The sequence below is a fragment of the Oncorhynchus gorbuscha genome, linkage group LG01, assembly GCF_021184085.1.
Source record: "Oncorhynchus gorbuscha isolate QuinsamMale2020 ecotype Even-year linkage group LG01, OgorEven_v1.0, whole genome shotgun sequence".
Taxonomy (NCBI): domain Eukaryota; kingdom Metazoa; phylum Chordata; class Actinopteri; order Salmoniformes; family Salmonidae; genus Oncorhynchus; species Oncorhynchus gorbuscha.
In genome coordinates, this window is record NC_060173.1 from 54542223 (window position 1) to 54554806 (window position 12584).

At 43.1% G+C, this 12584-nt stretch overlaps 1 protein-coding gene across 6 annotated transcripts in view; it reads left to right on the forward strand.

The window, feature by feature from the left end:
• The window catches only part of phf21ab (PHD finger protein 21Ab), a 76230-nt gene that overhangs the window by 49716 nt on the left and 13930 nt on the right, over nucleotides 1–12584 (forward strand). For 4 of the 6 annotated variants that reach the window (XM_046356677.1, XM_046356712.1, XM_046356694.1 and 1 more), the window contains 6 exons: nucleotides 238–555; nucleotides 684–782; nucleotides 6374–6425; nucleotides 6536–6615; nucleotides 8654–8714; nucleotides 9611–9783. In XM_046356677.1, the coding sequence (XP_046212633.1) occupies nucleotides 238–555; nucleotides 684–782; nucleotides 6374–6425; nucleotides 6536–6615; nucleotides 8654–8714; nucleotides 9611–9783 (783 nt within the window). Of the gene's footprint in view, nucleotides 1–237; nucleotides 556–683; nucleotides 783–6373; nucleotides 6426–6535; nucleotides 6616–8653; nucleotides 8715–9494; nucleotides 9518–9610; nucleotides 9784–12584 lie in introns of all 6 variants that reach the window. The other 2 variants (XM_046356704.1, XM_046356721.1) reach the window with 1 other exon arrangement.

Below are 12584 nucleotides of genomic sequence, written 5' to 3' on the forward strand. Positions count from 1 at the left end.
TACTCACATCTGTGGTGTCACTTTTACTTACAACTGCCTTACCTAAGTGTTCATAGTCAAGTGGCGACTGTAGTATGCCTCCATCTACAGTCAGTGATATCTCAGCACCACGTTGGCATTACCTGTCCCTGGTCAGTCCCTTTTACACACGTTTATGAAGACCCCTAAGCTCCAAAATGACACGTAATGCCTTATCAGCTAATTGGCTAATCTTTGACCCCTATCCTCCCGACTCAGGTCCGTCCGAAGCCCGTCACGCCCAATAACGTGCCAATCGCCCCGGCACCCCCTCCGGCCATGATGGCGGCGCCCCAGTTGCTCCAGCGGGGCCCGGTGATGCTGACCACCAAGTTGAGCTCCTCCTCGCTGACCTCCAGCGCCGGGCCCATCCACCAGGTGCGCATTGTCAACGGCCAGCCATGTGCTTCCGCCGGCGCCAAAAGTGGCCAGCACACAGGCACTGTGACAGGCATCGTTATCACGGCCCCGGCATCGGCACGCCTCGCCACCCCCAAGCAGACACTGCAGATCAGCAGCCTCTCCTCAGACACCAAGGTCAGTACCATGGTTAGGGGATGGGGAAAGCGACTTGTCTCCTTTTCAGAATTGAAGTCATTCTACACTTATAACTCTTACTCTGTTTTTAATGATTTGAGAGCTTTGTTTTCCTCTCATGTTTCCAGGCTGTTAAAGCTCACAGAGGATTGGAGCAGAAAATGTTGGCAAGCAGCACCCCTCCTCTGTCTCCAGCACCCAGACCGAAGAGAGAGGACAATCCTCAGGTACACTGGAGTTGGCACTAATGCTTCATTGTAAACTTGGGATCAAACCAGCATAACAAATGCATACTTTTACATTTTGGGGAGTATCAGCCTACTGATAGAACCTCAGTTTTAGACAATCCTTCACAGATAACATTCTGTAATGAGGCAGGCTCTGCCAAAGATACAGTATAAACATATCAAGTAAATTATAGATAGTGCCTTCAGAAAACCCCTAGACTTTTTCCACATTTTGTTGTTACAAACTGGGATTAAAATGGATTTGTACATTTTTTTTCTCTGTCAAAGATCTAGCCAAAATACACAGAAGGTAAAAATATATGAAAAATAAAACTCATCTTGATTAGAAAAGTATTCCTTGAGTCAATACATGTTAGAATCATCTTTGGCAGGGATTACAGTTGTAAGTATTTGGGTAATTCTTAGAGCTTTGCACACCTGGATTGTACATTATTATTTACAAATTCTTCAAGCTCTGTCAATTTGTTTGATGATCATTGCTATACAGCCATTTTCAAGTCAACTGAAACTAGGCCACTTAGGAACATACAATGTTGTCTTGGTAAGCAACTCCAGTGTATATTTGGCCTTGTGTTTTAGGTTATTGTCCTGGTCAAAGGTGAATATTTCTCTGTGTCTGTTGGAAAGCAGACTGAACCAGGTTTTCCTCTATGATTTTTTCCCTTTGCTTAGCTTTATGATTTTTTCCCTTTGCTTAGATTCTGTTTCCTTTTAATATAAAAATAACTCCCTATTAATTTCCGATGACAAGCATACCCATAACATGATTCAGCCACTTCCATGCTTGAAAATATGAAGAGTAGTATTCAGTGATGTTGTGTTCAATTTGCCCCAAACATAATACTTTGTATACAGGACATGAAGTTAATTTCTTTGCCACATTTTTATCAGTTTTACTTTTAGTACCTTATTGCAAACAGGATGCATGCTTGGTGAATATTTGTATTCTGTACATGCTTCCTCCTTTTCACCCTGTCAGTTAAGTTAGTATTGTGGTGTAACTACAATGTTGTTGATCCATCCTCAGTGTTCTATCACAGCCATTCAACTTTAACTGTTTTAACGGTTTTAAAATCACCATTGGCCTCATTGTGAAGTCCCTGAGTGGTTTCCTTCCTCTCCGGCAACGGAGTTGGGAAGAACGCCTGTATCTTTATAGTGACTGGGTGTATTGATACATCAAGTCACTATCCACGTGTAATTAATTACTTCACCATGCTCAAAGGGATAGGCATATTCCATTTTTAACAATCTACCAATAGGTGCCCTTTGCGAGGCATTGGTCTTTGTGGTTGGATCTGTGTTTGAAGTTCACTACTCAACTGAGGGACCTTACAGATAATTGCACGCTATACAATGCCTTCGGAAAGTATTCAGACCACTTGACTTTTTCCACTTTTTGAGTTTACAACCTTATTCTAAAATTGATTAAATCGTTCCCCCCCGGTCAATCTACACACAATAACCCATAATGACAAGGCAAAAACAGTTTTCTTTAGACATTTTTGCTAATTATTATAATTTTAAAAAATGAAATATCAGATTTTAAATAAGTATTCAGACCCTTTACTCAGTACTTTGTTGAAGCAGCGATTACAACCTTGAGTCTTGGATATGAAGAAAAAAGCAATTACAACCTCACGTCTTCTTGGGTATGATGCTTCAAGCTTGGCACACCTGTATTTGGGGAGTTTCTCCCATTTCTTCTCTGCATATCCTCTCAAGCTCTGTCAGGTTGGATGGGGAGTGTTTCTGCACAGGCATTTCCAGGTTTCTCCAGAGATGTTCAAGTCCGGGCTCTGGCTGGGCCACTCAAGGACATTCAGAGACTTGTCCTGAAGCCACTCCTGCCTTTTCATGGCTGTGTGCCTCGGGTTATTGTCCTGTTGGACTGAGGTACTGAGCGCCCTGGATCAGGTTTTCATCAAGAATCTCTCTGTCCCTGCAAAACATCCCCACTGATGCTGCCACTACCATGCTTCACTGTAGGGATGGTTTAAGGTTTCCTTCAGACGTTCAATCTTGGTTTCATCAGACCAGAGAATCTGTTTTTTTTTAACACCTCCCTGACCAATGCCCTTCTCCCCTGATTTCTCAGTTTGTCCGGTTGGCCAGCTCTAGGAAGATTCTTGGTGGTTCCAAACTTCTTCTATCTCAGAATGATGGAGGCCACTGTGTTCTTGGTGACTTTCAATGCTGCAGATTTTTTTGGTACCCTTTTCCAGATCTGTGCTCGGCACAATCCTGTCTCAGAGCTCTACGGACAATTCCTTCGACCTCATGGCTTAGTTTTTGCTCTGACATGCACTGTCAGCTGTGGGACCTCATATAGAAAGGTGGACTTACCACAGGTGAATTTGCCACCTTTGGTATCAAAGGTGTATAAACATAAACAAGTTGTATAAACATCTCAAGGATGATCAATGGAAACAGGATGCACCTGAGCTCAATTTCGAATCTCAGAGCAAAGGGTCTAAATCAGGGGTGTCAAACATACGGCCCGCGGGCCGGAACCGGCCCCCAAGGAGGTTCGATCAGGCCCGCAGGATAATTTGAAAGTGGAAAAAATGCATAAAAGACATGGAATTAATATTTTTAATTTGCTGCAATTCATGGATTATCCGCTAAGGGGCGCACTCTTTCCATCAGAGTAGAAGACAAGCCGCATCACTGAGACAGACTGAAAACAGCAGACGGTATCAATGCGCCATCTGCTGCTTGTTACGACGTTGTTAATACCTTGGTCTCTACCTCTCCGCTATACCCTCATTAGCCAAAATGTCGTTATCCAAACGGAGAAAAGTAGATAAGGAGTGTAGAATTTTCAAAGAAAAATGGACCACGTCCTATTTATTTACAGAGATGCACGGAAAACCTTTGTGCTTGGTGTGTTTGCAACAAGTTTCGGTATTGAAGGAATATAATATTCGACGCCACTACGAGACTCATCACAGCGAAAAATATGACGGCTTGCAAGGACAACTGAGAAGAGATAAGATTAACGAATTGCTGGCGGGTCTGAGGAAACAGCAGTCAACTTTCATCCAGAGCCGAGAAGTCAGTGAAGCAGCGGTAAAAGCCAGCTACCTAATTGCTAGCGAAATAGCATTAGCATCGAAGCCGTATTCCGACGGTGACTTTGTTAAACGATGCATGATGAAGGCGGCTGAACTTGTATGTCCCGAGAAGCGACAAGCTTTTGCCAATATTAGCCTGACGAGGAATACTATAGCAGAGAGGATTTCGGAACTATCGGCAGATTTAGACAGTCAATTGAAACGGAGAGTCAAGTCATTTATTGCATTTTCCGTGGCAATTGACGAGAGCACTGACATCACAGACGTGGCCCAACTGGCCATATTTATTCGAGGAGTTGATGAGACATTGACTGTTACTGAAGAGTTTCTTGAGTTGGTGCCAATGATGGACACCACAACAGCCGAGGACATTTTCGGCTCTGTCGTTGCTGCATTGGACAGAGTTGGAGTGGACTGGTCCCGCGCTGTCAGCCTGGCTACAGACGGCGCGCCATCCATGGTCGGAAAGAAAGCAGGTGTCGCGACAAAGTTCAAAGACAAAGTACAAGCCCTTAATGGAGGAGATCGTTTCTGGACATTTCACTGTATTTTGCACCAGGAGGCATTGTGTTGCAAGTCGCTGAAAATGGACCACGTCATGGAGGTGGTTGTTCGCACTGTAAATTTCATCCGGTCCAGAGGTCTGAACCATCGTCAGTTTGACAAACTTCTCAGCGACAGCAACATTACCCACAGCCTGCCATACCACACTGAAGTGAGATGGTTAAGCCGAGGCGCTGTGCTGAGGCATTTCTTTGATCTACGAGAGGAAATCGGACAGTTCATGGAGAAAAAAGGAAAACCGGTGTTGGAATTACAATCTCAGGAATGGCTACGGGACCTTGCATTCTTGGTTGATATTACTGAACACTTGAACAATCTGAACAAAATGTTGCAAGGCCGCAAAAAAGTTGTCACACAGTTTTCTGACAACATACATGCATTTAAGTTGAAGCTGACTTTGTGGGAGATGCAACTGGCAAATGGCAACCCTGCTCATTTCCCTGTCTGAGAGATGTGTGTGTGACCAGACCTGATGCGGACATGAAACGGTACAAAGACAAAATTGCAGGACTACTGCGGGAGTTTGAGAAACGTTTTCAGGTATTTGGTGAACTTGAGACAGAATTTTCAGTTTTTCGCTCACCTTTCACAGTTAAAGCTTCTGATCTGCCGGTCGAAATTCAGCTAGAGATAATTGATTTGCAGTGTGATGCAGATTTGAAGGGCAAATTTGCCTCTGTAGGTCTGGACAGATTTTTATCAGTATCTACTACCAGGGTACCCCAAATTAACAGCCCTGGCTGCTAAAATTTTGTGCATGTTTGGGACAACCTACCTTTGTGAACAAATTTTCTCAGTGATGAATATCAATAAAACAAAAATGCGTTCAAGGCTCACAAACAAGCACTTAAATGACATTCTGAAAGTGACAGCTAGTCAGGACATGACACCTGGTGTTGATGCACTTGTACAGGCCAAAAGATGCCAAGTTTCAGGTACAAATACAAGTCCAGACTAGACTAACACCTTTAAAATGCTGCCTTAGATACTGTTTGCATTGAAAGAATACAGCTCTGTGAAGATGAATCCTTACTGTGGTGATTTAAAAAATGTGCACTTTAATGTTAGTCAGCAGCTTCAAAACAAAAGTTGTGTGATGGAATTCTACTGTTCATACAACTCCATAAATTTTCAGTATGTATTGTATGTGTATGTATGTTTCATGTATGAAGTTTACAGATTTACAGGACAGGCGAACACTTTCTTCATTACACATTTAAAATCACTCTCCTTAGTTTGTAAGGTGTACGCAGGGATTACATTTAGATTTTATATGCGTATGTGTAAGTGGTTTAAAATTCCTTTCTTTAAAAGTCTCATTTAATCTTAAAGTGCATTACTATATTTTTCAGTACCAATTAAAGTTTTGTGCCTTCGTACAATCAGTGGGATCAGTTGCAATGCATATTTGTGAATGATAAAAGTCAATTGCACATTTGTCTAAGGAAATATGAGGTGTTTCATGAAATGTTTTGTAAAAGGATAGTTCATTAAATTTCAATATTTTCCTAATGTTCTTGTGCTTCTTTACACCAAAACAAAGGAAAGACATGATATTTTGGTTATTTATAGCAGAGTATGGTATAATTTTAATGGTCCGGCCCACTTGACATCTCCCTAGGCCGTATGTGGCCCACGATGCGAAATGAGTTTGACACCCCTGGTCTAAATACTTATGTCAATAGGGTATTTCAGTTTATGTTTATAAATTGGCAAGAGATGTAAAAAAATATATATATATATTTTCACTTTGACATTTTGGGGTATTGTGTGTAGATTGAGAGAGGAAATAATAATAAATTTGACTAAGAATGTAACGTGAAAAAGTCAAGGATGTGTGTTTTAAATATATTTTTTGGGGAATTCTCCTCACACAGGGCACCATTTTTGTGGGTGGTTGTCCTAATACCCTTCCATTGTTTCCCCCAGAAACTTGCCTTCATGGTTGCCCTCGGACTTGTCACCCATGACCATATGGAAGGTAAGTGCTGCCGGTTAGGCCTAAATTAAATTCCAGTTGCTACATTCACCTTCATTCCCTAGAAGTGTATACTGCAATGCTTGTATTAAGATGCTGCTCTTTGTTTATAGAAATTCAAAGCAGAAGGCAGGAGCGTAAGCGAAGAACAACGGCGAACCCGGTGTACAGTGGAGCTGTGTTTGAGCCCGAGGTATGGCTGTTCTTCTACTTATCACATTTTTAAAATTTATTATAGTGTAACCACACATTACTACAACAACTGATACACAATCAATGTTGGGCGGATTACTTAAAAAATAACTCAAAATGAATAAAGTAATCTGATTACTTTCACTAACACCCAGATGTTTTAAAAACAGGCACCTACTATAGCATTATTTTATTTAGGAGCCTAAAATTAGTATTTCCAAATTGCGATGTGTGAGATTATGAAGGTCTTATCATTCACATGTTCTTTATGTGTGAGAGCATTGTCACAGGGCTCCATACTAAAGTTTTCAGCCCATGATTAGGTTGCACCAAAAATTTGTGGCAGGGTCATGCAATAGACTAAATGTTTTAGCCAAATCATCTTTTAAAGTCATTCAACATGCTTCATTAAGAAGTGTACTAGACTAATATGGTATGATTTTAAGAAATTAATTGTTTAATCTAAAATGTCCAAGCAAAAAGGCATGATTCCAGATTTTTTTGGTGTGATTGTTGGGATTGATTATTTTAAATTTTTACCCCTTTTTCTCCCCAATTTCGTGGTATCCAATTGTTGTAGTAGCTACTATCTTGTCTCATCGCTACAACTCCCGTACGGGCTCGGGAGAGACGAAGGTTGAAAGTCATGCGTCCTCTGATACACAACCCAACCAGCCGCACTGCTTCTTAACACATCGCACATCCAACCCGGAAGCCAGCCGCACCAATGTGCTGGAGGAAACACCGTGTACCTGGCAACCTTGGCTAGCGCGCACTGCACCCGTCCCGCCACAGGAGTCGCTGGTGCGCGATGAGACAAGGACATCCCTACCGTCCAAGCCCTCCCTAACCCGGACGACGCTAGGCCAATTGTGCGTCGCCCCACGGACCTCACGGTCGCGGCCGGTTACGACAGAGCCTGGGCGCGAACCCAGAGTCTCTGATGGCACAGCTGGCGCTGCAGTACAGCGCCCTTAACCACTGCGCCATCCGGGAGGCGATTGTTGGGATTTTTGTTGTTTATTTGACTGTCAAGATGGGGTTCCAGAATTTCCCATTTTTTTGTTCAATATAGATTAATTTGTCTACATGGGGCACTAATGTCAAATAGCCCGGGCGAATTCACCACCAGGGTAGTAATAGCTAGATTGCTAACTCTCAATGATATATCCCAATATTTAGGTGACTGATAGGAGGCTAAGCCATGTAATTTGATATCAGTAATAAATTGAATGAAAAGGCCTATTCACTCACCTTGATGGGTGGATAGGATTCATCATGTCAGGTAGTCATGGGGCATGGTCCTAGGGCTCAGGTCCTCCGAGAGAGAGAGAGAAAGAAAGAGAGAAGGGGAGAATTAGAGAACGCACACTTAGATTCACACAGGAAACCGAATACGACAGGAGAAGTACTCCAGATATAACAAACTGACCCTAGCCCCCCGACACATAAACTACTGCAGCATAAATACTGGAGGCTGAGACGGGAGGGGTCAGGAGACACTGTGGCCCCATCCGAGGACACCCCCGGACAGGGCCAAACAAGAAGGATATATGACAAAGGAAACCAAGGAGGGGAGAGAGGCAGCGGAGCACTCTACAGCAGCTACGTAGGCAACGGAGTAGGCACTTGACTACGTAAAAAAACAATATCCTGCACATGTGCAGAAATATCTGTATTTTTAGCATAGGCAAATTGGGATACAGAAACTCCATACTTCATGTCTGTAATCAGATAACGTAATCTCTATTACATGTAATCCATTACTACCCGACTCTGTACAAAATGTGTTTCTTATTAGGTTGAATGCCAGTGCACATACTTTTTAAAATGCGACCATAATACGCACTGTTTTCCTTGCATGTGAATATCTGAATTCATGTGAATATCTGAATGCATGGACTCAGAGTTAGAATCTAGCCCTGTGTAGCATATGAAAAGAAAACGGGTGTCCTTTTTGAGTGAGCAACGTGGACTTTGCAGTCAAATCAAAGCTGGATTTGTTCTCCCACATATGTATTCCTTTCGACGCTGTGCAGAGGAAGAAGAGTGCAGTGACCTACCTAAACACTCCGCTTCACCAGGGAACCAGAAAGCGAGGTCAGTATCCACTCAACAAGCTGTCAACACTGGAGTCTGTAAACACCTGCACATACACCTGTTCCAATGCCCAGGGGACGTATAGATGTATACATTACTGGTCTGGCCTATATTTGATGCATGTATGTTTTAATCTACTTAATGTAAATGGTACGAAATGCTCTGAATGTTTTACACACAACCTTTCTGCTGACACCTCTTTGCTTGCTGGCCCGAATCCCATGCAGGGACACTTACTAAGAGACTGCTATTCTTACCTTGAAGACTTCATTTTGACTGCATTTTCTTTATCCCTAACTGTAGAAATTTCTTGAGTTTTTCCAATTGTCATTTGTGAAAAACGGAAGGTTTTGGTTAGAGGGATAATAGTTCATCTCAAAGTGTAACAGTGTCAGATGTTTCCATGCATCAACTAGAGCGGAGTCAATTTGTTGATCCGAGCACTAGGAAATCGGTAGGCCTCAACCCCAAATGAATGGGAAAGATGGGCACCATCCAAATACACTTACACACCATGTTTTGCTGTATGAAAGCATCTGACAAACTGTGAATCACTTTGAACGGTCCCTTTTTGAGGTTGATTTGTAGACGTCCTAGTGAATAGGGAGAGATGTCTCACGCCCTTCAGCTGTCAGCTTCCCTCCACCCTGCCAACGTATTTGCTCTGCTTTTTCTTTTGAACCCCACTTGCATGTAGCTTCTGTCTCTTAGTGCACTAACTCCGCTCTGTGCTTCTCCTCCTCCACCCTCAACTCAACACCATCCCCTTTTTCACGCTAGCCAACGAGGACCGCCTGTCGAAGGTATGTTGGACAGACGGTTTGTTTGTTTGTTTGTTTCCCTCCCACCTCCATCTTTTTTTTTCTTTTTTTTTCCGTCTGTCTCATTTCACCCAGGTCGCCCACCCAAATACAGCAGTGTTCCAGAACTGGGCAGCCACACCCCGACCTCCCCCTCCAGCTGTCTCACTGCTTCCCTGGTCCCCGAGCGGCCCAACACGGGGGGGAGCTTCCCCTTCCATGTCCACCCCCACCACTCTCTCCCCCTGCCCAGCCCCAGCTCTGGGGATGTAAGTAGCAGCTGGAGAGACCAGAACAGCAGCCTGGACTTTCTGGGGCTCTATCCCCACTTACTTACCTACTGTCGCCCCTCCCTTTTTTATACCGGTGGTATTATCCACAGGCTGTAACCTCCCCATCACACGCAAATACTTAAGTGGAGTTCAAATCTCCCAGTTCCTTCACGTCTAAAGACCTAGACAAGTACAGACACTTGTTTATTGATTTACTCCCTACTGTCTGATCCTGATCTAATTATTTAATTGTTTTTATGCATTACAAAGTGAACAGTACCCCTCTCCTTAAATTTAGTACCGCCCCAGTATCTCTTTCCCCCTACTCTGAGGAATAATTGATAGCCTGTCAAATTGATAATTTACTCATTTTATGTTTTAAGTAGGATCAGTTTGATTAGATCCTATTTTAAATGGCATTAACAATATACTGCAGTTTATTACATAGGTTAAACTATAATTTTAAATAAGAAATGCAGAATGGTATGCACAGTTGCTTTTATAATGGCCTTCACCCATTTCAGTGTTGGAATTACACACATAACTGAAGTGTTCTCTTTTTTTTAGTGTCTAATTAACTTATTTAGCCTCAGTTTCAATCTTTCTCATTAGGAAATGCGACTGAGAATGAGATTTGGGTCTTGGCGGTGTGCTTTGATGTGGGTGTCTCTTGTGTGGGAAGCATTTGTACGTTCACTCTGCCAAAACCGTACACAGTTAGTCACTCACTGTTCTAGATCATTTATAACAATCTAACCTGGTCTTGTCTGGAACTAGCCTAGGCTGGCTAGCAAGCTAGCCAAATTCTTTAGCCAGTTAGATTCAGCCAGCCTGTGTGCAACTGTGGCAAAATTGAATTGAGTTAGACTTTGGATAGCCGGTCTGTGGGGTTAGTTGGGGACTGCCAGTATATATTACATTATATTGTAATTCATGTTGTACATTTTTTCATGAAATGCTTTGAATATTTGTATATGAAGTTCTACAATTTGTTAGGGATTTTTGGATCCAATTTTAGAGTGGAAATATTCACAGATAACTGATATACACTATTTATACAAAAGTACGTGGACACCCCTTGAAATGAGTGGTTTTGGCTATTTCAGCCACACACGTTGCTGAAAGGTGTATAAAATCATGCACGCAGCCATGCAATCTCCATAGACAAACATTGACAGTAGAATGGACTTACTGAAGAGCTCCATGACTTTCAACGTGGCACCATAGGATGGCAACTTTTCAACAAATCAGTTCGTAAAATTTCTGCCCTGCTAGAGCTGCCCCGGTCCACTGTGCTGTTGTTGGGAAGTGGAAATATCTGGGAGCAACAATGGCTCAGCCACAGTGTTAGGCCACAGAAGCTCACAGAACGGGACTGTCGAGTGCAGAAGCGCATAGCGTGTAAAACTTGTCTGTCCCCGGGTTGCTACATTCACTACCGAGTTCCAAACTGCTTCATGAAATGGGTTTCCGTGGCCAAGCAGCCGCACACAGGCCTAAGATCACCATGCGCCATGCCAAGCGTCAGCTGTGGGTGTGTAAAGCTCGTCGCCATTGTATTCTGGAGCAGTGGAAAGGCATTCTCTGGAGTGATGAAGCACACTTCACCATCTGGTAGTCCGACGGACAAACCTGGGTTTGGCGGATGCTAGGAGAACGCTACCCGCCCGAATGCGTAGTGCCATCAAAGTTTTGGTGGAGGAATAATGGTCTCGGGCTGTGCTTCATGGTTCGGGCTAGGCCCCTTAGTTCCAGTGACGGGAAATCTTAACGCTACAGCATACAATTACATATTAGTCGTTTCTGTGCTTCCTACTTTGTGGCAACAGTTTGGAGAAGGTTTTCCTGTTTCAGCATGACATCGACAATCTCCCGTGCACAAAGCGAGGTCCATACAGAAATGGTTTGTCGAGATGGGTGTGGAGGAACTTGACTTGCCTGCACAGAGCCTTGACCTCAACCCCATCCAACACCTGTGGGATGAGTTGGAACGCTGACTGCGACCCAGGCCTAATCACCCTAGGAAGAGTAGCTGCTGCTTTTGCAACAGCTAGTGGGGATCCTAATAAAAAAAACAAATACATCACTGCCGACCTCACTAATGATCTTATGGCTGAAGAGAAGTCCCTGCAGCAATGTTCCAACATCTAGTTGAAAGCCTTCCTAGAAGAATGAAGGCTGTTTATAGCAGCAAAGGGAGGACCAACTCTATATTAATAATGCCCATAATTTGGGAATGAGACGTTTGACAAGCAGGTGTCCACACACTTTCGGCCATGGAGTGTATCTGCCGATTATTATAATAATGATATTAAAAACTGAAATTTAAATAAATACAATTGAAAAAAAAAATATATATATATATATACTGCTCAAAAAAATACAGGGAACACTTAAACAACACAATGTAACTCCAAGTCAATCACACGTCTGTGAAATCAAACTGTCCACTTAGGAAGCAACACTGATTGACAATACATTTCACATGCTGTTGTGCAAATGGAATAGACAACAGGTGGAAATTATAGGCAATTAGCAAGACCCCCCCAATAAAGGAGTGGTTCTGCAGTTTGTGACCACAGACCACTTCTCAGTTCCTATGCTTCCTGATGACTGATGTCACTTTTGAATGCTGGCTGTGCTTTCACTCTAGTGGTAGCATGAGACGGAGTCTACAACCCACACAAGTGGCTCAGGTAGTGCAGGTCATCCAGGATGGCACATCAATGCGAGCTGTGGCAAGAAGGTTTGCTGTGTCTGTCAGCGTAGTGTCCAGAGCATGAAGGCACTACCAGGAG